General features: G+C 39.7%; 2 protein-coding genes across 3 annotated transcripts; both read left to right on the forward strand.

Annotated features, from left to right (window-relative positions):
- The first annotated feature begins 807 nt into the window (after positions 1 to 807).
- On the forward strand, positions 808 to 16,371 carry LOC132108270 (cullin-3). The gene is made up of 16 exons (XM_059514948.1): positions 808 to 1,037; positions 2,845 to 3,042; positions 4,818 to 4,931; positions 9,588 to 9,748; positions 10,124 to 10,238; positions 10,561 to 10,789; positions 11,989 to 12,134; positions 12,215 to 12,391; positions 12,597 to 12,767; positions 12,859 to 12,966; positions 13,045 to 13,169; positions 13,271 to 13,367; positions 13,444 to 13,575; positions 14,352 to 14,538; positions 15,138 to 15,283; positions 15,408 to 16,371. Exons 1-16 carry the CDS (start codon positions 975 to 977, stop codon positions 15,537 to 15,539), a joined length of 2,301 nt encoding a protein of 766 aa, XP_059370931.1. The 5' UTR covers positions 808 to 974; the 3' UTR covers positions 15,540 to 16,371.
- A 2,226-nt stretch (positions 16,372 to 18,597) lies between these two features.
- Positions 18,598 to 23,782, forward strand: LOC132108271 (protein FAM124B-like). 2 transcript variants are annotated; one of them, XM_059514950.1, is made up of 4 exons: positions 18,598 to 19,164; positions 20,176 to 20,207; positions 20,314 to 21,080; positions 23,321 to 23,782. In XM_059514950.1, exons 2-4 carry the CDS (start codon positions 20,192 to 20,194, stop codon positions 23,768 to 23,770), a joined length of 1,233 nt encoding a protein of 410 aa, XP_059370933.1. In that variant the 5' UTR covers positions 18,598 to 19,164; positions 20,176 to 20,191; the 3' UTR covers positions 23,771 to 23,782. The 2 variants fall into 2 exon arrangements, with proteins under 2 accessions (XP_059370933.1, XP_059370932.1); XM_059514949.1 differs by having other exon boundaries at positions 18,598 to 19,087.
- Positions 23,783 to 26,654: the final 2,872 nt, after the last annotated feature.

Genomic DNA, 26,654 nt, shown 5'->3' on the forward strand with positions numbered 1-26,654 from the left:
GTATTGTATAATAATTATTTAAAATAATGTGCATTATTGTGGTGTCATTATTTGTTTAATTGTTTATTTATTTTGGCTTAATGCGAGCCTTTGTAAACTAATTATCTTTTAGGCTACTAGGATTCAATAGCCAAAATTTTATCATTTAAATCATAATTGACATGTAGCTAACGTTGACAGAGCAATGACAGAGCAAATTCCTTGACAGAAAAAAAAAGATGCGTGATATGATAGGCTAACTTATTATTTTAATACTTTGCTTGCATCAAATACACAAGTATTGATAGAAAAGGCTTAGCAGTCTGCACGCTGTCTCTAATTGGTCAACTTTGACGGTTTTAAACAGTAATACTCCTATTTCCCTATTAATTCTCAATCTAATGGCTATTAACGTTTAATATTATAATTATTCAGTTTTATTGTTGCGGAAAACAGATCGTCACGTGATACGTGTTTAATTTCTCATCGCAGTTATGTCTGGATTTATGAAGTTATTAATTACTTTAATAGCTATTGCTGTTTGTACGTATTTTAATTTGTATATCAGAAATAATTAAATGTTTATCAGTCTCTAGAAATAAGACAAAATGTAATTTGAATAACTCAACGGAGAATTAGGTTTTCTGAATCATCGAGTTTTTTTGTAAAACAACAGTTTTTAGCTAATAACACTAACGTTATCAGCAATACAGTTATTTACCAAATTACAGGTTTCTAACTCGTTTCCAAGGCTGAATATATTCAATGGTCTGCAGTACACGGTGAGAGATCTCGCGAGAGTTTCCTCAACAGTGAGACGAGAGTCTGCGAGATTTGCGCGTCCGCCATCTCTCGGAGCGACGAGGCGCCTGTCAACAAGTCCGAGGAGCGAGACTCATAAAGAAGGTCAAGCGGGGATCTTTATACCTGCTCCCCGTCTTTCGTCAGAGAAGACCTTCATGTGAAAGGAAACAACGGCGGGGAATAAGCCAGACATGTCAAATCTCAGCAAAGGGGGGACTAAAAAAGACACCAAGATGAGGATACGAGCCTTTCCCGTGAGTATGAGCGCTCAGAGCCGGCGAGAGCGCCACTCGAGCTCCGGGGATCGAGCAAGCAGGCCTGTGTGAACAAATCCCTTCACACCGACCTCTGTGTTCACCCAAATCCAACAAATAGTCCAATAACCACCATGAGGGAGGCGTCACTCTGGTCTGGGGTTACAAACTCTTGCTTTGTTTTTATGTCAAGCTAATAACTAATGACACAAGTTAGCGAGCCTGCTAACGTTAGCTGGCTAACCTGTTTATCAGCAGCAGATGATCACAACTAATTACGCAGTGACCCAAATACACTGGTTTTATTGCATACGTTTTCTCGGTGAGCTCATTCAATCAACAGTAAGTGTGTCACTAATCAAAACATTAGTTCTAGTAATGTTGTTTGTGGGAGGTCGGTTTGTCTGTGACGAGGTTTGGCGTCATACATGTACTGTTTGATGCGGGAGTGACGTCATACGCATTGACGTTACCGCTGCTATAGTTTCCTATGTGGATGTGTACAGTATTCTCAATCTGAACAGTCGATATACTGTAAACCGGATATGCATTGAGATCCGCTTGAAGCTGTTAAATCATGACTGTTAATGGCCGTGACGTCAGATGATTGGGTATTTGTAAATTAAGAAAATGATGAATCATTCTTGCCATCAGACAACCCTTATCCAGAATCACATGATTTTACTTGACAGCTTTATGTCAAGACAGTATGGACTACCCAGAACACACGGGGAGAAGTGCTTTATTAAGATAATCAAAACTGAGACAACTCCCTTTTATTATATCACCTTGGCCAAGAAGACTTGTGTGTTTAGCTTGCTTTGCCTCAGTAGACTGTGGATATGGTAAACTACCAGGTATGAGTGTCATTAAACAACAAAAAGAGTGCTTTATGGTCAAACAAAACCAGAATGATGCTGTATATTTTCTTTGCTTTCTTGGATCATCAACTGCTGTTCCTCTAAAGTTCACACAGGTGTCTTTGTGGACTATGTTTTATTAACTGTGGGCGACTTATAAGCTCAAAATCACACAGTAACCCAGTCTGCATTTTGACCTGTTTGAATTTATTTTTATTTTACATTTTTGTGGAATGTTTCTTTTTGACTGCTTTTCTTTCTTCACATTAAATGCCATTGTTCTGATACTGATACTATCTTATGAAATGCCATCACGTTCATACATTCATACCAACAGTAAGAACTACATTGGCATCCACATCAGCGCACAATAACATTCTGTTTGTATGCGCTGCAGTTTTGTCATCTGCTGCTGTAAATGCTTGAGCTCTTTAAAGCAGAATGGATTCTAATTGGCTGTCAATGTGTTTATTGTTCATTAGCAGTAAAAATCAAAGTGATTCTGACATTTTTTTGTGTCATTACCCTTGTGTTGTGTGGACTCTTATAGAAGAGGGATGATCATTAAAATGTTACAGTTATGATTATAGATGTCATTCTTGGAGTGAACGGCCTTAAAGGGATAGTTCACTCAAAAACTAAAGTTTTATCTTCATTTACTCACCTTCGTGACTTTTATAGAAAGGGAAAAAACTCAATGGCTACCAGCAACTTTTTGGTTACCAAATATATTCTGTTGTGTTCAACAGAAGAATTCTTAATGATTTGGAACATCATGAAGGTGAGTAAATCATGACGGGTTTTAATTTTTGGGTGAACGATGCCTTTCAAGGGAAGGGTAAAAGAGTGCACAACATTTGGATTTGGTAACCCTCAAACATTAGGTAGCTTCATGTATGACCTTTTCTCTCCTGATGGCTTCCCCTCTTCTCTCTGCTTCGTCTCAGATGACCATGGATGAGAAGTATGTCAACAACATCTGGGACCTCCTGAAAAATGCCATCCAGGAGATTCAGAGGAAAAACAACAGTGGGCTGAGCTTCGAGGAGCTCTACAGGAACGCCTACACCATGGTCCTGCACAAGCACGGAGAGAAGCTCTACACGGGCCTCAGGGAGGTGGTCACTGAACATCTCATTAATAAAGTAAGAGCCAGACGTCTCTGTGACTCTTCTCCACGGCGAGGGTGATGGTGTCTAACCTGGAGCCGTTCTGTTGGCAGATCTTCTGGCCGAGTAGAAACGATTCATGTACATGTACTCTTATGCGTTTGGTAGATGCTTTTGTTTGAAGTTCATGCATGCACAGAGGATCATATCCTGTGAGCCTGACGTTGCTAATGCAGTGCTCTACTGTTAAGCTACAGGAAGATCCAACACAGCTCGGTGAAAAGGGGTAGAAAGTAATGTTTGGAAGAGATAAACACCATCTTGTACCAACAAGAAGTACTCTGATTTTCTCGTTCAGTTTGTCCGTTTAGACCAATGTGAAAAAAGAAAGTAGGTCTGAATTAAAATGCAATTTCACTCTTTGACCGCAAGTGCACAGCTTTTATTGTTTCTAATGCACTGATGTATTGGCCGATAAATGTAATTATCAGCACTAAACTCATTTAAATCAACTGATGATCAGAGATTATTATATCCTGTCAATCAAAAGGCAGTGGAAACGTGTCAGACAGCATGCAGACTCCATGTTGAATTTAGGTAATAATAATGCAATAATAACACATTAATGCAATCTCACTTCTTTAAAAAAGGTGCTGTTAATGCAGGTTTTTCCCTTTTGCTAGCATTCTGAAAAGAAACAATGTCTCGGCTTTCAAATTCGAACGTTTTATCATGAAAATCAAACCGTAAATGCCGTTTTGAAACTCTTAAATGTGGAGTGATGGATGGCTTTAGCTGCTTCAGTTCAACCGGCATCAGCTCTTTCACTTTAATAAAAGTTATAGCACAAAATAGATGTGAATGAATAGCTGAAGTCATGTTGAGAGTACAGTACACTACTGAGATACAGCATGCCTCAAGTAATCACTCAACGAGAGTTTCAACAATTAAAACAGCTTGTGAACAATAAGTCAATTAATGTTACATTTACCTCAAGAAAGTTGTGCAGTGTTCACAGTTAGTTAATAGTTAGTTAGCTATAAAAGGGAAACTCTAGAGAGGAGCTTATTTACTGTTAATAGTATGATTGAGTACATCTGACACAAAGAGTTATGAAATGTTATGTTCAATTGAATTTTTTTTATTTGAGGGTTATTATATCTGAAGCGAAATATCAGTTATAATATAACAGTTTGAGTTCTGTTATTAGTTTCAGCCTTTCCGTGTTATAGTAGTGGACTGAATTAGTTTACAGCATCAGTTGGGAGAGTTTTTTTTTTTTTTACAAACGAGTAGTTCTGCCTGAAATAGTTTCAGATGAATTCGTATCGAGTCCAGTTGTGTAGTACTACATGTTGTCATGTTTTCTGAGATGGCTATCATACTGCATCTCAAGCATTTGACAGCTTAAGAAAACTTAAACCATCCAGCACAACATTACCACTGAACTGTAAGTATCAGCAGACAGCTGTTTCTGACACTCCCTTCTTAAAATGATTTATAAATTAATCACAATAGGCCGGTTCAATATTTGTCTTCTGCTATTCACTGTCCCTGGACAAAAAATAGTGATTGCATGTGTCTGCACAATCTCATTAACAGCTGTTCATTTGTCTTGGTGTGTAACAGGAAGTGTTGGTTTGATGATATGAGAGCAGCTCTTTTAAGAGGGTTCAAGGTGTGATGTTCACCTCATGTGAGACGAGTGCTTCATTGACTGATTACACAGAGTTGTGTTTCTACTCGCTGATATGAATCCGCAGGAAGCCATGTTTATGCTGTACTCATGTCCAGTTTTTGTCTGTTTAAAGGTGCGAGAAGATGTGTTAAACTCCCTGAATAACAACTTCCTGCAAACACTGAATCAAGCCTGGAATGACCATCAGACAGCTATGGTGATGATCAGAGACATCTTGATGTACATGGTGGGTCCATGACGATCTTTCATTGCATGTCGATTGATTTTGTCTTGATGATGCTTCTTCGTGAGTGTTTGCTTATTACAGAGCTTGCACGGCATTGCTGTGTTGATAAACCTCAGTCATTCTTAGGCTCGTTTCCCAAAAGCAACTATTGATGCTTGTTCAGGAGTAGTTTACCTAAAAATACTACTTATGTCACAATACTCTCACTCTCATGTTATTTCAAAACTTGATGACTTTCTTCTTTGCAACGTAACAGACATTTTGAGAAATCTCTCATTTTTTTCCAAGGCCTGAAATTCATCTAAATTTAGCAGACTCTCATTGCAGTTATCGCATCTAAATGTTGGCTCACTTCATGGATTTGGTATTTTACAGAACATTGTAAAAGTTTTTAAGGGTGCCTTGCAAACACCTTCATTAACAAGCTGAAGATGACAATATTAATTGCATTCTTTTTTAGTTATTAAATTGATGCAGTTATGCGCTGAATCAGATTCGTATTATTACTAGGAAAATACTTTTGAAAACAAACTTGAATGGTGTATGGTATTATGGGGTTATTTTTGTTGTGCAGTAGCCTACCTGTGTTATTCGGTGCAGTAAAGGTTTCTAAAAAAACATTAAATGATTTTTAACAAAGTGATTAAGGCAAGGGATTACGTTGTAGTAAAAGTTGTAACCATTACCCTTACATAAGTGTTTATAATAAGCATTTCACATTCATTTCTGGTAAAATCAAAGTGATTGAGAAGCAGTTGCTATTCCTACAACATCAGATAGCCACATTTAACTAAATATTAGAGGTCGACCAATAATGGATTTTGCCGATAGCTAGGTTGGACCACACTGGCCGATAATGATTAATTACCATATTTTTCGGACTATTAGTCGCACCTGAGTATAAGTCGCATCAGTCCAAAAATACGTCATGACGAGGAAAAAACCTACGTCATGACGAGGGCTTCTGCCAGTTGAGTTCACGCAGCATTTTCAACCACCATTTTTATTCGGATAATTTTCTAAATATTACTATTATCGTGTCATGAAATGTAGTTTTAAAAGTATTTCATGCGAGAATGTAGTTGTTTTAAACTCAAATATGCGGTTTATTTAAAAATGTGTTTTGCCGATTTTCTGAGGTTGTCTATTCGCGTCTTTGCATTGACTTAACATGGAAATCACTCGCACCAGACAGTTCTGTTTATTTAGGCCTAATATACAGTTAAAGAGATTTGCACTAATGGCCAGGTTTCCCTTTGTTTCTTTTTACCCAAATTTAAATTTGTTTGTCTTAATTTTGTACTTGAATTTTATTTTCAATATTTATTGTTTATGTTTTTATTTCTATGCATATCATATGGCAGGCTGCAATCTATTGAGTTCAAATAAATACAACATTTTCTAAAATACTTAGTGTTTTTATTCTTCAATCAGTTAATATAAACATCTTATTAGGGCTGTCAAACGATTAATTTTTTTAATCGCAATTAATCGCTGAAGCTTCTTAGTTAACTGCGATTAATCGCGGTTTGAATTGCACGTGTAAAATTCTGTTATTTTGCATATCAAGGCAGTTCTAAGCCCATAATGTAGAATATCTTACCAGCGTTTTCATTGGGAATCAAAAGAACACAAAATTTCCTTTTTGAACTTTTTTTATTAAAAAAAAAAAGTGCAATGTAGACCAACTTCCAAATATTAGGAGGAATAAAGTAACGCAGTGCTTACTTTGAGAGATTACATTTATCAGGCCACTCTCTTAAGCTACTTCAAAAATAAACAATAACATTATTAGCAAAACAATTCCTAGCTGGAAATAACAGCAATCAAGTAATATGTAACACTGGTAGGAAATTTCTAACTCGCTTATGACAAACACAACAGTCTAAAACATTGACGGCCACAGCGGGATATTTGTAACATTTTCTAGTTTTAAATGAAGAATGTCATCCTTGTAATTAACCTGTGCTGAACATGGATGAAAAAAAAGTCCAAATGACAGTAAGATTAAATGAAAAATAGTGCATGATTGGACATGGGATTCAGAACTATCTGAGTTCTAAGTTGTCTCTCCTATTTCTTTTCTTTAACCCAATTGCTAACACACACCAGTCTGGTGACATTAGCAGTGGACAGTGCTGCTCTCTTTTTTTGCAAAATGTGACCAGAGAGTGAGAACAGTCTTTCACACGGTACCGTTGTTGCAGGTGCAGCCAGATATTTTTGTGCTAGAGGTGCCAAGGTTGGGTAGGCCCTTGCGTGTCCAGACCACCATTCCAATGGACAGTCATCAATGGAGATGCTGGGCTCACCTCTGTACCGATCCACAGACGTGTCAGATGCTGGGTCTTCTTCATCATCTGAATCTGATGCAGCAGCTAACAGAAAGTGCATCTTCTTTTTAGGTGGACCTGGCTCAGGTTCTCTACGAGGCTCAGGTTGCTGGGCACTCTCCTCTTTAATCAACTTCCAGACTTCCTCCCTTTCAGATCTGGGAAGGCATTTCAGATCCTTAAATCTGGGGTCAAGCGCTGTTGCCACTTTCAACCACTGGAGATTGGTGCTTTGTTTTCGCTTTGATAGGTCAGATGTGAAGGCCGCTTTAAACTGGAGCACATAACCTGGATCATCGTCAGAACCAGTCATCAACCGGAACAAATGACACAGTGCAGGCAGGACCGCGGAGCAGGATATGTACTGTTCTCCTCCCAAAAGCTCAGTCACATATCTGCCAAGAAACATAAAGCTCAATCAATTACCAGTTATAAAAAAAAAGAAAAAAAAAAAAAGGATGAAGTTAAGCTCCAGTGAAATAAAATTCTAAAAACTCAATTTTTAGAGCATGTGTGTAGGCCTTCCTCCTCTTCATCTTACAGTGCTTTTCATATACATATAACCAATGTTTAAAGCTACAAAAGCAGCAGCATCTAATTTTAGCAATAACTAAATGATTAAAGAGAGACTAATAAATCAGTCACATTTTAATTTTCAACAAAACAAATTCAAAATATTTACCTGCATGGTTCAAGGAGTGTTTCAAGCTTTTCGATCTTCTCCAGTTCTGCATTAGTCAGCATGGCTGGTGTGCCTCTTTGTTGATGGAGTTCAAGTGTAGCCTTGACAGCGTCCTTGTTTCTCAGAAGCCGGGTGATCATGCTGAGAGTGGAGTTCCACCTTGTGGAAACATCTTGGACGAGGGGCTCCTGTGGCTGTCCCAACTCCTCTTGTTGTGCTCGCAATTCAGCTGCATTTGCTGGACTATGCTTAAAATGTCCAACCAATTTGCGGCATTTTGCCAAGACATTCTCAAGACCACTGTCACGGAGTGACATTGTGATCGATCTTTGTAAACTGTGCGCAACGCACGGCATGTGCTCATATGGCAGGAGTCTTGCTGCTGCTGTCATTACGGGCACTGTCGGTGCCAATTGTTGTCACCTTCCCCGCAATTTCCCACTGCTCTGCAACTTCAGAAAATTGTTCGGCACATTTTTCTGCAAAGTGCCGTTCTTCTGAGTGTTTAACCGCTAAAGCAAACGAATGCAACTTCCAGTCAGCGTCTATGTGGTGTGCAGTAACTCCAAGATAATTCTGGTTGCTTACTGATGTCCAATGATCCCCGGTTAATGCCACAGCATTTGCATTTCGCAGGAGATTGATTTTAGATTGTTTCTCAGCTTCATAAAGCTCCTCTATGCGAGCAACAATTGTTCCCCGCGATGGTAACGTGTAAGCCGGTTCAGAACTTGCCAACCTAATTACATCCCTGAGACCCGAATCTTCAACAATGTTGACTGGTCTGCAATCAGTTGCCACCCATCTGGCGATTGCTGTGGTTAACTTATTTTCATCCAAGGGTCTGCTGCGACGCCCGCACTCAGGAATAGTTCTTTGGCGGGGCTGCGGCTTGCTTGGCGGGGAGGCGTCAGGTGAAACACCGGGGTGTTTCGCCTGGAGGTGGTAACTTAGACTTGACGTGCTCCGATGGTAGCTGAACTCCTTGAAACAAATGCTGCATTGTACCTTAGTGTTGTCAACGGAACCGTCTGATTTTTTTTTAAAGTTAAACAGGTTGTTTAATAATCCGGTCGTACTTTTTCTATCCATCACCTTTTACCGCTTCACAAACCAAAGGGGCTGACTACGGGCTGGTCAAAGGGACAAAACGGCTTACCTGAAATGCGATAAAAAAAAAAAAACGCGTTATGGATTGTTTTTAACTAATCGCGATTAATGCATTAACGCTGACAGCCCTACATCTTATATATTAAATATGTTATAGGACGTAATAGCATTATAGAACATAAAAATAACGTCACAGTTACTTTGCTGAGTAACTAATTACTTTTACAATGTGGTAACTGAGTTACTAACTCAATTACATTTTGGGAGAAGTAATTTGTAACGTAACTAATTACTTTTTTCAAGTAAGATGACCAACACTGCTAAGGAGCATCCTTAAATTTGAACAGACTGTTTTCTATAAATGTGTGCACACTGCTGGAACCCAGATATGGCTCCAGAAGCTGTGCTAAAGGAAAAAATCTGGATAGTTGTGTATTAGGTTTCCAACCAAATTGATGTTGCTTGGAAGAGCTTTATCCTCTGCATTTGCTTCATTCTCCTCTGCCTCTCTCCTCTTCTGTCTTTGTTCAGGACCGGGTGTATGTTCAGCAGAATAACGTAGAGAACGTCTATAATCTGGGTCTCATCATCTTCAGAGACCAGGTGGTTCGTTACGGCTGCATTCGGGACCATCTGAAGCAGACCTTACTGGACATGATTGCCCGTGAGAGGAAAGGAGAGGTGGTGGACAGGTGGGCATCTGTGTTTTGTCTGAGTAGCATCAGACATTTAGATCATGCAGAAAACTGTGTGAGAGTCATCATAATATGGCCTTTTTTGTTACCACACAAACACTTTATTTTGAATTAGTGCTGTCAAACAATTAATCACATCCAAAATAAAAGTTTTTGTTGATCATCAAACTGCTCTGAAGCGGCGAGACTGTAGACCTCATGACAGCGCTGCATTTAATTAGCCTTTTTCACAAAAATGAGGTCAGCACAGGGTAACGTTAGTTCCCTTGCAGGTCTGCACATATTATATTAGTATGCTCTTATTAAATGCAATAAGGGAAGTGAATGCAGTTTTCTTAGTGTATACTGTTATCAGTGCTTGTCTTCATTCAGGGGGGCCATTCGTAACGCTTGTCAGATGCTGATGATTTTGGGCTTGGAAGGACGGTCCGTCTATGAAGAGGATTTCGAAGCCCCATTCTTAGAAATGTCTGCTGAATTCTTTCAGGTTTGTTGCATTTTATTGCATTATTATTTCTCTATCAGATGGGATGTAGTTGGTATCACAGTGAGTGTGTATATTAGCATTTTAAAGTGAAAGCTGACCCAAAGAATAAAAATGCGATCTGCTAATCATTTATTATGTTGTTCCACACCTGTATATGGTTCATTCTTTCTTTCTCAACTACTGTTGAATTAAACTGAATGTAGAATTGACCAGACTTTAGAATGACTTAAGTGTGAGTAAATACAGAATATGACGTTTTCTGTTTGCTTCTCATTATGCTTTAACCCTGTTCATTTGTTTTAACTGTATTAATGTTTTTCAGATGGAGAGTCAGAAGTTTTTAGCTGAGAACAGTGCAAGCGTGTACATAAAGAAAGTGGAGGCACGGATAAATGAGGAGATCGAGCGAGTGATCCACTGTCTGGATAAAACGACGGAGGAGCCGATCGTGAAGGTGGTGGAGAGAGAGCTGATCTCCAAACACATGAAGACCATCGTAGAGATGGAGAACTCGGGCCTGGTGCACATGCTCAAGAATGGGAAGACAGAAGGTGTGCTGTCCTCCTCTCAGTCATTACATCACTGCTAAAGACTCTTATAATGTTAGCTGTCAGTTTTATCACCATTTTACACAATTTCTGAGTCTGTTAAAAAACATTTCTGACTGATTCAAGATAATGAATTTGATTCTTATGAAAAAAATTTCACTAGTCAACTTACAAACTTAACTTGCAACATGATTCAGGTAACATTCACTTTATTACCAATCTGGATAAAGAAAGTTCTGTTCCCAGTTCAGCACACATGATGTTCAACAGTGTACATGTAAAACAATTTCACTCTTTAAATATCTTTGCAGAAAATATGCAAGTATAAATACAAATATTGTCCAAACATAACCAATTGTGACCCTGGAGCACAAAAGCAGTCTGAAGTCTCTGGGGTATATTTGTAGCAATAACCAACAACACATTGGATGAGTCAAAATCATTATTTGTTCTTTTATGCCAAAAATCATTAGGATATTAAAATTGTGTTCCGTGAAGATATTTAGTTAACTTTCCTACGGTAAATATATCAAAACTAAATTTTTGATTAGTAATATGCATTGCTAAGAACTTCATCTGAACGACTTTAAAGATGATTTTCTCAGTATTTAGATTTTTTTGCTCCCTCAGATTCCAGATTTTCTAATAGTTGTATCTCAGACAAATATTGTCCTCCGAACAAACCACACATCAATGGAGAGATTATTTATTCAGCTTTCAGACGATGCATTAATCTCAATTTAATCTCAATTTCTAAGAATTGACACTTATGTTCAGAAGTAATACAAGTAATACAAAATTAATAGTTTTACAGGTCGACTCAAAAGTTCAAGGCTATTCAAATTCAGAGTGACTAAAAGTATAAACACCAGTAAACTATTATTAACAATAAATGTTTTGTTAAATCAAAGAAAATGCCAGAAGCTTTCACCCTGTGATGACTATCATGGAAATATGATGTTTTTGCATTTCACTGCGCTGCTTTTTCATGGTTTCTTCTTATGTAACACAGTTTTGAAAGAAGTGTGTGTGCAGCTTAATGGTCGAAAGAATTTTGATTTATCACAAGCAAAGAAAAAACTAAATTGGAACATTTAATGATCTTGAATGAAACACTCAGTGAGCGTTAAATAGAAGATTAATAGGAAAAGATCATCAGTGTTATGAGGTTATAGAGATAATATCCGTGCGTGTGTGTGCAGATCTGGCCTGCATGTACAAGTTGTTCAGCAGAGTGCCGAATGGCCTGAAGACCATGTGTGAGTGTATGAGCTCCTATCTGAGGGAGCAGGGCAAAGCTCTGGTGTCTGAGGAAGGAGAAGGCAAGAACCCCGTCGACTACATCCAGGTACCAGAGATGATCTCTAACTCCCACAACACCTGAGATGTGCAGAAGACCTCTATATCCTTTCTCTCTTCCTTTCTTAGGGTCTTCTGGATCTGAAGTCACGGTTCGATCGCTTCTTGCAAGAGTCCTTCAACAACGACCGGTTATTCAAGCAGACCATCGCAGGGGACTTCGAGTACTTCTTGAACCTCAACTCTCGCTCGCCCGAGTACCTCTCGCTCTTCATTGACGACAAGCTGAAGAAAGGAGTGAAAGGAGTGAGTCAAGTTTCTCTAGTCACGTGATTACTGGACGCTTTCCAATATAGGAATCATTGCTTTATGGAGATCATGCCTTACAATCAGTTCTTAAATCCTAAATCTGATCGTTTAGTGTAGATCAGTAGTCCATTAGTGCATAGCAGTTTTACGTATGGGAAGTCAGTAGTTAATCCACAGTGTTTTTCTGTTGTCTGTGCTTTAGCTGACGGAGCAGGAGGTGGAGTCGATCTTGGATAAAGCCATGGTGTTGTTCAGGTTCATGCAGGAGAAGGACGTGTTTGAGCGCTACTACAAGCAGCACCTGGCCAGAAGGCTCCTCACCAACAAGAGCGTGTCTGACGACTCGGAGAAAAACATGATCTCCAAGCTGAAGGCAAGATGTGCTGCTGTACAGACGCAGGCTCAGCGTGTCCTAACACCGTGTGTGTGTGTGTGTGTCTCACCTGACGTTTCTCTTCCCACAGACGGAGTGTGGCTGTCAGTTCACATCTAAACTGGAAGGCATGTTCAGGGACATGAGCATCTCAAACACCACCATGGATGAGTTTCGGCAGCACCTTACGTCGACAGGGGTGAGATGCAGATGAATAAGCGCCTCGGTTGCACAGTGAGACCGAGCGGAACGAGATTGAATGGTGTTTTCCTCTTAGGTGTCTTTAGGTGGTGTCGACCTCACAGTGAGGGTGCTAACGACGGGATACTGGCCGACCCAGTCAGCGACTCCCAAATGTAGCATCCCCCCTTCACCAAGACATGCTTTCGAGGTCTTTAGAAGGTGTTGATTTTTGTATTTTACCATAGCTTTGTTTCAGCTTTTAACTCATTTGGCAAGAACTTTGCCTTTAGAAGAAGTTTCATTTAACTCTTTGATTGCAGGTTTTATTTGGCTAAGCACAGCGGTAGGCAGCTCACATTACAGCATCACATGGGTTCAGCAGACCTCAACGCCACCTTCTATGGCCCAGTCAAAAAGGTAACCAGCCGTCACTAATGACTGGTCTCGTAATGGGAGCTGTGATAATTAGTTCTAGTTTTGTGTCTCTCTTCAGGAGGATGGCTCAGATATGGTCGGCGGGGCTCAGGTCACCGGCTCTAACGCCAGGAAGCACATCCTGCAGGTTTCCACATTCCAGATGACAATCCTCATGCTTTTCAACAACCGAGAGAAATCCACATTCGAGGTACTGCACTCGGGACACATTGTAAAGCTTGGGCAATTTCAGAAGTTTTAGAGTCGTGAGATTATATAATGATGATAATTACCTAGTTAACTGGTTCCAGTGCTGAAAGCTCTTTGTTAATGTATTCAACAATAGTGCTGCACGTATTTTTTGTTCCATTTTTTATTAGTATATATATATTTTTTTTTTAGAATTTAAAAATGTGGTAAGATGTTATTATAGCCTTTAAAAATCCAAAAGTAGCGCTTGAAAAGCCTTTGAAAGTCCTAAAATTTCATTTTAACTATCTTTACAAACCCTGCCATTTTATTACTCCTAAATGTATAATGAAAATGTGAGGAATAATAACTGTGAGCACTGTTCAGAAACATCCCCAAACTCACTTGATATACAAGGCACAGCTAAACGTGACTTTCATTAGAACAGGTTTGTGTAAATGTTCATTTAGAGATTGCTTCAGTTTAAAGTTGTTGATCGGTTGCAGTTTGTCAATTATACACGTGCCGTACCCGTTCAGAAGGTGCTAAACTGTATTGTTTAGGTACTGATATGCAGTCTTTAGGAGTAAATAGGATATAAAGGTTGCACCTACTGTGTCAGCTTTTCTATAATGTTTTTTCTATAATGTTCAATGGCTATAATAACTCCTATAAAGAATGTAGGCACTGGTTCCAAGACAGACTACAGTTGTACTGGCCTGCACCTGTACGTTGAATTAAAAGGCATTGCTGTACTTTTCCCACATGTCCCTGTTGTTTTGCTGGTGCTCTTGGCAGGAGATCCAGCAGGAGACAGATATCCCCGAGAGAGAGCTGGTGCGGGCGCTGCAGTCTCTGGCCTGTGGGAAGCCCACACAGCGAGTCCTCACCAAAGAGCCCAAGTCTAAAGAGATCGAGAGCGGCCACGTCTTCACTGTCAATGACCAGTTCACCTCCAGACTGCACAGAGTCAAGATTCAGACAGGTAACGGCCAGCATGAGACTCAACAAAGATGAAAACACATACAAATACAATTTGAAATGACAATGTTGTTCTTTTGATGTATATTAAAATTGTATTTATTATTGTGAAGGCAAAGCTCCATCACTTCAGTGTCACAAGATCTTACAAAAATCATTCTCCAGCTTCAGATAACAGCTTTTACATTTACAACTCACTCTCTTTGCATTGGATTACAAAAGGAGAATATATAATTAATGTGAAGCAGTTCATTGTGATTGTGCTCAGTACAATGCATGTGCTGTTTAACTACAGACTGATTTCTTCAGTGTTCGACATGCTTCTGGGGTGTCCTGCTCTTCTCTTGCAGCATTATTTATCGATACTGTTAAATGACCAAAATTGCAAGATCATTGTTACATACATTTTTCCATGTCGCTCATCCCTTATAAATGTCACATTATGACTATACTGTGGTTTTCCTCACAAATACAGTATTTCAGGATAATAAGTATCGTTATACATGCATCGTTTAGAGCTACACCCATGCTACTTTTCAGCAGCTCTGCTAGTTAATCGTTTGGAAAGTGTTTTTCTGTAACCAGTGCGTCACGTCTCTTCAGTTGCAGCCAAGCAGGGAGAATCTGACCCCGAGAGGAAGGAGACGCGACAGAAAGTGGACGACGACAGGAAACACGAGATTGAGGCGGCGATCGTTCGCATCATGAAGTCCAGAAAGAAGATGCAGCACAATGTTCTAGTAGCAGAGGTGTGGAGACTTCTTGTGGAAATACTTCAAATATCCAAAAACTGTTATTTGAGAATGACAGTGTGATGTCATCTTTTGAACAGTTGTGTCTAGAGCTTCAGATTCTGTGTGTTTCTGTCTTTAGGTAACACAGCAGCTGAAGGCGCGATTCCTCCCCAGTCCTGTGGTCATTAAAAAGCGTATTGAAGGACTTATCGAGAGAGAATACTTGGCAAGAACACCAGAAGATCGCAAAGTGTACACATACGTAGCATGAACAAGAAACGCTATTAAATCTGGCATGAGTGAGAGTGCGAGTGAGCGAGCGAGCATTGTTTCGGGACTTTGTTACAACACCTCACATGGGATGTTATTTTTATTTTATGCATTTTTTTGCCTTTGTTGTCATTCGTACTGGGATTAAACTGAGAAGAAACCTTTAAATTGTTCTTTTCGATTCCCATGACGCTTTCCACTGGATTAGATTCAACACTTGGTCTCTATGAAAGAGGTTATTTTTGAGTGTCTTCACAATCCTACAACCGAATAAATACAGTAAGCCACACAGTTTCCCAGCATTGGATATCAGTACGACCATTCATATCATGAAATCCCTTCGCAGTTAATTTCGTATATCTGTGTAAGTGTGTTTTGCGTCTGTGCAACCTGATTTGGATGTACAGGTATACGCCATCAGTGCTTTACCTGTAAGGTTGTCAAATGTGTATCTGAGTAGGAGTGTAGCGTTTGGTTCAAAGCATGCTTTTACTATAGACTGACGGAGTAACACTTACACAGCATATAAAATAGTGGTTTGGCTGTCTTTCGTCCCCTTGCCCCCTTTTTTTTCTTTTTCATGTCTAACATGGCCAATTGTAAAAGATGACTTAAAAGCTTTTTATTTTGATGGGTCCTCTGAAAGCAGTTTAAACAGGGATAGGGCGCAGTTTGTGTTTTTTCAGCATTATTATATTTCAATGTGTATAAATTGTAAAATAATTGTTATTGTACTCGATGCTGAAGTGAACTGTACAGGGCCTTGTTTTCATCATTAAATGTAGAAAAATACAGAAAAAACACAATAAAAGGATTGGCCGTTTTGGGTCAGACTTCTGTCTTGTTCTGATTTCTCAGTGGAGTATCTCTCTATGAGCAATGTCTAAATACAACAGTGAACTTGTGCAGCCGTGAGTATAAAGGCATCATCCTCTTCTTTGTCTTCAGGAGCCGTTTGTTTGTGGTGTGTCTAGGCAAGCAGCTATGGATATCACTAGTGCTAAGTGTTTCAGGAAGTGTTCATCAGTGCATGGACAAAAAAAGGATGCATGCTCAGTCCCCAAGGGAGCTGAATGCATGCATTGCTATGTATTTCTTTAAAGAAGCTCCGTTCTTCTTGGTCCCTTTTGTGGAGAGAATTGAGACCTCCATCCTCAGAGCAGAGGAGATGTGATGCCACGAGGAAACAAGACTTAAGGGAAGTGATCCTGATTAAACACGCTCAGCTGAGGTAAGGTGGGCCACGCGTTTGGATCTATGATGGTTTAGGCGGGATTTGTTGGTCTAATTGACCTTTCTGACTGCTTCAACTGAGGAGTTAGCATTGGGGTTTTGAAACTTACCTTGAATTTAGCTAGGCCTCCTTTCAGTTAAGAGTAATGTTTTTGGCAGGGACCTCTATTCCTGGAGCTCGGCCACTGAGGTGCATTGCTAGGTCTCCTTTAGGCCCCTCTGCTCCGATTAGATCCAAGTCGTACCATTCTCTTTGAGCCACCTGATCAGTTTTTTTTCCTTTGGTAGAGTGAAGTTGTTAGGCTCTCTGTGAGACTCCTTAACATACTGTCATTAGTTAGACCTTGTCTTGCTAAAGAGAGTTGTCCTGCTGAGGGCTCCACTTCCCAGTCCCCAGTGGGACGGCAGTTTCCAAATTGTTAGGCTCTCTGTGATCCTCCTTGGGAAGCTGTCTAAGTCTCCTCTGAAGAGTCGTTACCCAGAGGCCTCTGTCCTTTGAGCTCATCCAGCATTAATACGAAGTTGTTAGGCTCTTTGCGAGTTTCCTTGGTTGCTGCCTTTATGGAGGAGTGTTGTTAGCTTTCCGTTCGCTGTAGAGAGCAGGCCTCCTCTCCTCAGAGCTCTGCCTGGACTGCAGCATATTGTTATGTGCTCTTTGTGCCCTGTTCTTGGCATAGGGCATAGTTAGGACTCCTCTCGCTTTAGAGGGTGTTGAAAAGGGCGTTGTCCTTTGGATACTGATCTAGATATGGCAGGTTATTAGGCTCCCTGTGAGCCTCTGTGAAGCTGTTGAAATGTATTTAGGTTTCTTCTCCCATAGACAGAAAGGGTCCTTACAAGTTCAACGTCTAGAAATGTAGCAAGGCTATTGGTAAAATAATCTGTGACATCAGGGGATTAACCGCAATTTTACGATGCTATGAGAATACTTTTTGTGCACAAAAAAAAAAAAACGACTTTATTCAACCAGTGATATCTGTTCTCTTGTGTCAAGCACTGGTCAATGGAAGCCTGCTTCTCCCACAAATTTAAATATATATATATATATTTATGATCATTTTGGGACAAAAATTATGACAGGGGATGAGCAAATTACTTTTATTTTTTATAAAGTAACACAAAATATCTCAGACTCCTGAATGTGGAAAAACTACCATTATTAGCTCAAGAAGCACAAGAATAGATTATTCCAAAACTGACCAAAAAACCAAAAATACCTTCTTCTATTAAAAGGTTTGTCTGTTCAGTTATTTCTGTCAGGACACTTTTCCATAGACTAAATGCTAAGCAGATGTATTACAAATGACTATTATTATTACAGTATTGGATAAATATTTGCTTCAAAGGCCAAAGCTCAGAAAATGGTGCTATAAGCTGGAAAACAGTTACAATTTTATAAATAGTAAAAATGTTTCAGCTTTGCTGACAGAATGAAAGCCTGTTAACAAAGAATGCATGATTGTATTATTAAATGGCACTGAGATTAAAACGGTTTCAGTACAGTTCAAATAATCTGTAAAGAGTTTCAATGCAACATTTTGTCTGTAAAGTCTTGTGTGTCTATTTTTTTGCACCTAGAGTAAAATAAATGTACGGAAGGAAATGAGGTTGAAATATTACATTTCAAATAATTGTACATTTTGCCTGAAAGACAGAAATGTCCCTAAAGTTGCACAAGGGTGACATTTCTAGATGCCATTGTGTAGTGTAGCATGAAGATCGGTCCTTTCAAACATGACAGAAAAACACTAGTTAGAAAGGATTGTGCTTTGTTTTGATACAGAATTATTTTATGTCTGATTTATTGGTTAATCGAAGGATGCAATACACATTCCTCAGTTTTCATACATTTCAAATCTCCATTGTTCAGGACTGCACACTTGAGAAGATGCTTGTTTAAAGTGTGTGTCCCACACTGGTCCGGTGACAGCCATCTGCTGGGGTCCAGGCCCCTTCTCAGAGAGAGCAGAAAAGCCCTTCCCCCAGCTGTTCTCTGAAAGCTCTTCCCATTGATATTTCACATTTCAGTTATCAGAGTGCCTCTGATCGTCATCATGAATTATACAGGCTGAAGTGACGTCACCGTGAACTCGACTCCTGCGGACACAAACGGGTTTCACAAGGCGAGCCAAAGCAGAGATCTCAAGCGTGTTTGAGGCGGTTTTCGCACGCAGTTAACAGCAGATATGCTCCGAGAACTGCGTCGCTTCACGAGCAGCAGGACTGAGGATGAGAAAACTAAACATCAGCTCACTTTTGTTTGCGTCTCTAAGCGAGGAGCGACACAGTAACGGACAGAGCCGAGCGCTGTATGACGTAAGCAACAAACGATACACTGTAACATTACAAACAGCTTTTGATCTTCAAATACGCGCCGATGAATGTGGATGAAGGTACATAATCTAAATCAGGCAACTATTTATTATCCATTTGTATGCATGCGACCTACCAAGTGTTGAACGACCATGAATTAAACTTTAAAGTTTTTATCTCGGTTTGGCTGTTTAGGGACATTCATGTTTGGTTACAATAGCACTTTTGTTTGTAGAATATGTCTTTCTTTTGCTGATAAATATGTGGATGTTTGGATACCAAAAAAAAAAAAAAAATCTAGTCTGGAAGACGAGGATCATGAGAAGACATTAAAAGACTTTAAGGATCAGTGCAGCCTCCAAAAACAAATTATTTGAAATATTTACCATATTTGCCAACATCATTCAAACCAATGTTTTACCTATTTATCAGCAAGAAGTTTATTTAATCATTTTAAATACAATGAAATTTAGTATAATGATCACCTAGGTTAGAATAAGTTTTATTTCATTTATACATAGTTTACAGAAATGTTATTATGAATGGTGATGGAACATTTCACAGAAGTTATTTGAAACATTAAAGCATTTTACTTACATTTAATATGCTTTTTTTATGTATATATAGCCTAGTCACTTTTGTAAATTTAATTAGATGAGGATATGACTTTGACACACACAGACACAACTCCAAATTAAATTAACACAGTGCCTCCTAAATCTATATATATATATATATATAGTATCAAAAGTGTAGTGCCATATTTTTAACTTCATTTATAAATTGTTCACAATTTAGCTTAGCATTGAATGTGATTTTATTTCTCCATGAAAAATACAAATAAATAGTACTTTTTGGATGGATGGTGTATTGTGCAAAAAAAGAAAATAAATTTCAATTTGTATTACTATTCAGAACATTCTATAAATTAAGTCAGAGACGTCCATCAAATACATTCTTGAATATAAAAAAAAGGTTCACCTCATTTGAAATCCAATACCTCTCTTGCTTTATTATTTATAAAGAACTGATTTGTTATTTGCTGGTGGATGGATATCATTTGAACAGCATTAAACTCATCTTTTCTGTAGATCTGGCTGCAGTAAAATGTCCTGCAGCAGCAGTAAGTCCCCTTTCATTTTGTTATTTACCATCACATCAACAGCCAGCTTGTGCTTTGATTAGTCCTCACTGCTCTGTTTGTGTCGGTTCCTCTGTCATTTGTCCAGCGGACCTCTCATGCGTCCCGGGTCAGGAGCCTCTGCTGACGGTGCACCTGCTGACCGACCCTGGCGCATCTCTGCTCCTCCAGCACACGCTGGACCGCCTTCTCAAGAGGGTCCGCCCCGGCCTGCGCCTCTTCCACGTGTCCGAGCGGGCCTGTCCTGTACACGCCCAGCGGCCCGCGGCCGGACACCCCTCACACGCCGTCACCATATTCCTACACGAGTGCTACGGAGAGGAGCGTATTCTCAGAGTGCTGGACTTCCTGCAGCGTCCGCCGTGGCAGTATCACCATACGGAGAGCTGCAGTGCTGGAGAGCCCAGTGGTCACCCTAGTGTCCTGTCCAGCTCCCTACTGAGGCCTTATCTCCTGCCCAGCCGGGACTTCTACAGCCTGGGTGTGGGGATGCCGGTGTGGGGCGTCCGGCCAGTGCACTACGGAGGGGAGGTGGTGCGGGTGACTTTACACAGCTCCTATGATAACTTCGAGGACACGGTGCGTTTATATGAGACGGTGCTGCAGAGGAGGGTGGAGGAGCAGAAGACGGGCTTCTGCTGGTTCACGCTGCTCACAGAAGCAGGGTTCAGTCTGCAGCTGGCCATCAAGCAGCTCGCGCCTGGGGTGCGGCCGGAGCCCTGTTACTCCACCGTGCTGCAGTTCAGGGTGGGAGAGATCGGACAGCTCGTGCCCTTACTGCCCAACACCTGCTCGCCCATCAGCGCCAGCCGATGGCACACCGAAGACCTGGACGGCAACAAGATCCTCTTCCAGGTAGGTCACCGCAAACATGTACTGGTTTCTTTGTGCACTTTTAGTGTACAGTCATAGTAGGGTTTCTGCAGGTCTTAAAATGTCTTAATTCACATTTTCACAAACGAAGGCCTTGAAAGGGTCTCAAATCCGAGCAGAAGGTCTTTGTAGAGTCATTGCATTAAATGTTGCATGCACTGCAAAAATGGAATCTTCCTCAGTGTTTTTGTCATTTTTCAGACCTTACTCACAGACGTTTGTTCTTGTTTTATTCATAAGCTCACTTCATTTTTATGAATTTCTTAAAAAAGTGTCTTTAAAGTGTCAATTTCACCCTTCCACAAATGAAGGCTGTATACGAGCAGAAAGTCTAAAATCGGCATCAAATGTTGCATGCATTACCAAAAAATAAAAAAATACTTTCCTCATTATTTCTCTTATTGTCCAGTTCGAATGTCTAAACATCCTTAAATCTAGATACATTTACTTGAGATGCAAAATAAAGATAATGACGTTTTGTTTTCATGCAGAAATGAACATAATGGAGTTTATGCTTTAAACAAAAAGAAATATCTGTAGTCCGAGAAATAAACATGTTTTCTCTTTTAAAATTTAGTTTTCCTTTCCCTTATGGCAGATACATGTTAACATCAAAAACTCACTTCATTTTGATGCATTTATTTGTCTCCCCTTCCGTTTAGTTTTCTTAAATTATCTTTACTTGGTCTTAAAAAGGTCTTTAAAAGTCTCATTTCACTCCTTGCACAAACTAAGGCCTTAAAAAACTCTTAAATTGGAAGCAGAACATCTTAAAGTCATTACATTAAAAGTTGCATGAATTGCAAAAAAGATTTGTTTAGTTTTCCAATGTAAATATCTGAACATCCTTTTATCAACATACATTTACTTGAGAGGCAAAATGAAGAGACGAGTCTGAGAAATAGATTAAAAGTTTGAGTTTATGATTACATTTTCTTTAATGGGTCTTTAAAAGTCTTACTTTACCTTCACAAAAGCAGAAGAAACTCTGAATACGCTGGAAAAAACATCCTCAGATTATGACTGTTATTACACTCTTTAACATATGGTTTTTCTAAGAATTTATAAATAGGCTGTGTTTCATATGTTTTAAGCCATTTTCCATGAATTTACTATAAATTGGTCTCCCACTGTCCATTTTTAAAGCAAATTCTGTTTTCCTTGTGGTTGAACTTTTACATATTAGTTAAGTTGTCACCTTTATAGCTACAGCGTTTTACAGCTTCGCATAAAAAAAAGGAAAAATAACAATTGCAAAAATGCATCAGTTATGATGTTTGAGCTACATCACTGTAATGATGAGATGATCTCATTACCACAGCTCTGCTGGATGGGCCCTTGATGTCTCTGTGTTGGACCTCCATGTGGGAATGAACATGTTTTCGGAGGAGATGACCGCGTCTTTTCCACCACATGACTTTACACTGCTGGAATCTGAGAACGATCCGCAGAATGTTTCCCAGATCCTGCATCTAATAACAGTTCAGCTACGTTCAGCAGACATACACTGCGTCTCAGGAGTTGTGAGCAGATTGTTATTTGTTAACTACAGCACGAGAGCTAGTGTGAATGTGAGGATGGTAAAGTGAATATCATCACTGGCTATAGGCATTAGCATGATAATTAGCATGTGTATTTGTCTCCTTTATACAGTATATTTTAGGTGAAGAGAAACAAAAAAAAAGGACAACCATTTCCACCAGATATTCAAATTATGACCTTTTCTGAATTTGTTACAATTTTGAATTTCTTTCCCTGAATTGCAATTTGACATTTTATTATATTTATTTACATTTTATTTATTTATGCATGCACGCATGTTTCCAAATAAATCTAAGAGAACCTGAAACTAAAAAAATAAAAATAATGAAAAAGTGACTGATCATCACTGCAAACTAAGGGAGACTGGGGGTCTTGATGGGGACTTTTTTCTTTAACATCTGTGTTTTTGTCCTTTTAATCACACATTTTTATAGACTTTTCGTAAATGCATTCGCTACAAATTCAGGTTGAATAATGCAGTAATAAAACGGTAGCATTCACAACTTATAACTGATGTTCCTTATCAGATACAATATAGTTTTAGTTGAAAATGTTTGATAAAATAATGATTCATCGGGTCCAAATGGACCCAGAATGCTCAAACACTATACAGATTTATGAGGGATAACTGCAGTTTTCTAAATGACTGTTGAACTGATAAAGTGTGGTTTTCTCTACAGGTTAAAGCTCCAGCACAAGCCCAAGGTCTTCTGAGGTCTGCGTTTCCTCTGAGCTGTCCCAGGATGCTGCTGAGGAGCTGTGGAGCTGCCAGACCCCCTTCCACCGCTCCCTGCAGGAGGACGTCCCATCTGAAGGAGCAGGCCGAGGACCGCTGTCCCCGCGGCAGAGAGAGCGCCGGCTCAGACAGCACCCGCAGCTCTCCTCCGGGCTCCTCCTGTTACTCGTCCCTGCGCAGCAGCCCCGCAGGCCTGTCAGTTAACTGGTACGAGCCAGCAATAACCTCCGAAAGCTCCCTATCACGCCTCCGGCTGGAAGAGGAGGAGCCGGAGACGGATGTGGACACGGGCTGTGCTGTAGGAGCGTCTGCTCTGCTGAGACACAGCCTGGATGAGCCTGACGAGAGCGTGAACAGTGTCCTAGCAGAGACACAAGACGAGTTCTTCATCTGACTCTTCATTCGGAGTCAGCTGGAAAAGCAGGCAGCACACATTTACATGAATGCATTTGGCAAAGCCGCTTACAGTGCATTCTCCTCGCAGTGAATGGGTGCCGTCAGAATGAGACACACCAATGAGTGTTTTGTGGATAGTCTTTTAGTGACTTTGGTATTGTCTGATGATGCAGCGTTTGGATGATGACACATTGTTCTGTTTAAAGTGTTTCTCCTGAACACCTGCAGAAATAGTAGAAGTAATGCTAGAACTGTATTCTGAGCACACATCTTCTTACAGTGTAGCACGAGCCAAATGATTAATATGTTACACAGTACATTGTAAACAGGCACTGTCCAAAATAAGTGCAGTGATGAATACTAGAAAACCCTAATTATACAGATGTATATGTTATTCCAGACACAACCAGTAGGCAACTGATGTAGAAAAGACATGTCTAAAAACAAAACAGGTCAAATATGCAAATCAGATGTTGATTTGATGTAAATTGAACATCAAACATATTTCAGTGTGGGATTAACTTCCTATTTTCACCCAAATACCACTGGAACAAATTGCCTTTAAAACTGAATTAAAAATTATGTTACAGCATCTTGATCAAATCTTGACTAATATTGAATGTCAAATTGATTTCAAGGTGCCCGCTGAGAAAGCACTGTATTTGTCTCAGAACTGTTTATTGTATTTCCACTAAATTATTAGTACTAAAATGTTCAACTCAGCATAATTTCCGAGACGGTCTCAGTATTTTGACATTTGACAATGTATTAAATACATAGTACTTTGTATGTACAATTATTATTTGTAAAATAATGACATATAGGTTGATAATAAACTAAATTAATAATTATGTAGTAATATGAAGAAGGATGTTTGAAATAAATCAGTCCTCTGTCAGTTTGGAGGAGTAGCCTTCATTCATTTTGTGGCCTTCATTTTGATTGATTCATAAAATGTATTGTTCACGTTCTTTCATTACCCACAGTCCTTTGCACACATTCCAATAAATATAAAAAATCTGAATGTTAGCACCGAGCCAGAGTTCGTTGAAATGTAGTTTTGGAAATTAAAACATTCATGTTTTTATTTTTGTGTTGAATCTTGAAGCCTCAGAAACAGGTCTGTTTTTCGCCACCATACAACTTATGATTTAATTTAATAAGCATTCAAATAATTCACAACGCATACACTGGACAAAATTATAAACGTAACACTTTTCTTTTTGCCCCCATTTTTTTCTATGTACACAAAAAGCCTATTTCTCTCAAATATTGTTCACAAATCTGTCTAAATCTGTGTTACTGAGCACTTCTCCTTTGCCGAGATAATCCATCCACCTCACAGGTGTGGCATATCAAGATGCTGATTATTGCAATAGGTGTGTCTTAGGCTGGCCACAATAAAAGGCCACTCTAAAATGTGCAGTTTTATCACACAGCATAATGCCACAGATGTCACAAGTTTTGAGTGAGCGTGCAGTTGGCATGCTGATTGCAGAAATGTCCACCAGAGCTGTTGCCCGTGAACTGAATGTTCATTTCTCTGCCATAGGCCATCTCCAAAGGCATTTCAGAGAATTTGGCAGTACATCCAAACGCAGACCACATGTAACCACACCAGCCCAGGACCTCCACATCCAGCATCTTCACCTCCAAGATCATCTGAGACCAGCCACACGGACAGTTGCTGCAACAATCAGTTTGCATTTCATGTCAGAAACCGTCTCAGTGAAGCTCATCTGCTGCTCATCCTCATCAGAGGAGGACACAGTACAGGGCAGATGGCAGACAGCATGTATGGCGTTATGTGGGTGAGCGGTTTGCTGATATCAGTGCTGTGGATCGAGTGGCCCATGGTGGCGGTGGGGTTATATGGTATGGGCAACGAAAGCTGAATTCCTGGAAGCTGAAGACATCTCAGTTCTTGCATGGCCAGCACTCACCCATGTCACCCATTGAGCATTTTTTGGGATTCTCTGGATCGGTGTATAGGACAGCGTGTCCAGTTCCTGCCAATATCCAGCAACTTCACACAGCCATTGAAGAGGAGTGGACCAACATCCCACAGGCCACAATCAACAACCTGATCAACTCTATGTGAAGGAGATGTGTTGCATGTGTGAGCCAAATGTTGGTCATACCAGATACTGACTGGTTTTCGGGAAAAAATGCTTTTGCAAAAAGCATCTGTCCCAAACAGACTAAACAACAAATAAATGTCTGTCCAAAATATTTACTGCATTAAGCTCCACAGTAACCTTGTGCATTTTTTTTTACTGTTTGAGTTGGCTCAAACTCTCTTGCAACTTTTCCAAGCTTTGTTTTAGAGCTGTTAACTCCTTACTTTTGTCTGCAACACTTTTTCGATAGGCATTTGATTTTGACAGTAAGGTGAAGTCATGCTTTCTCTCTGCCCTGACGGCCATTTCATCTGCCTCTTTCTGCATGGTTTCAATGCTTGGTTTCGAAACTTGTCCGGCCTGGAAGTGTAAGCAAAATTTTGGAATTCTGCTTTATGGTGTGTGTAGACGTGTATTTAAAACATTTTGTACTGTGCAAGAACCTCATCACACTGAGGTGCAGTGTACCAACCAGCATTGAGCAAAACTTGCAAGTTTTTGAAACATTTCTCTTGAATTATCTCTGTTTGCAACCATGATCACAGGGTCAAGAGAGCTCAAGTGCCACACAGCTGGGTACATTAGGGGACTTCTCTCCATTATTTACTTGCAAGTCATGGAAAGGAAGGAGACACATTCTTTTTTGAACAGCTGAATTTTTACAGGATGTTCCTTGTGTTAATGTTCCTTATTTAATAAAAAAAAAACACTAGTAATAATCTAGTGTTTTAATAAAATATCAACGAACAGTATATCACAATT

This window comes from Carassius carassius, chromosome 28 (assembly GCF_963082965.1).
Source record: "Carassius carassius chromosome 28, fCarCar2.1, whole genome shotgun sequence".
NCBI classification, from domain to species: Eukaryota; Metazoa; Chordata; class Actinopteri; order Cypriniformes; family Cyprinidae; genus Carassius; species Carassius carassius.

Coding starts and splice junctions, on each gene's coding strand:
- LOC132108270 (XM_059514948.1), top strand. CDS start 975: ATGTCAAATCTCAGCAAAGGGGGGACTAAAAAAGACACCAAGATGAGG. Junction 9,749..10,123: donor AAAGGAGAGGTGGTGGACAG/GTGGGCATCTGT, acceptor GTCTTCATTCAG/GGGGGCCATTCGTAACGCTT. Junction 14,539..15,137: donor CAGAGTCAAGATTCAGACAG/GTAACGGCCAGC, acceptor ACGTCTCTTCAG/TTGCAGCCAAGCAGGGAGAA.
- LOC132108271 (XM_059514949.1), top strand. Junction 20,208..20,313: donor TAAAATGTCCTGCAGCAGCA/GTAAGTCCCCTT, acceptor TCATTTGTCCAG/CGGACCTCTCATGCGTCCCG. Junction 21,081..23,320: donor GCAACAAGATCCTCTTCCAG/GTAGGTCACCGC, acceptor TTTTCTCTACAG/GTTAAAGCTCCAGCACAAGC.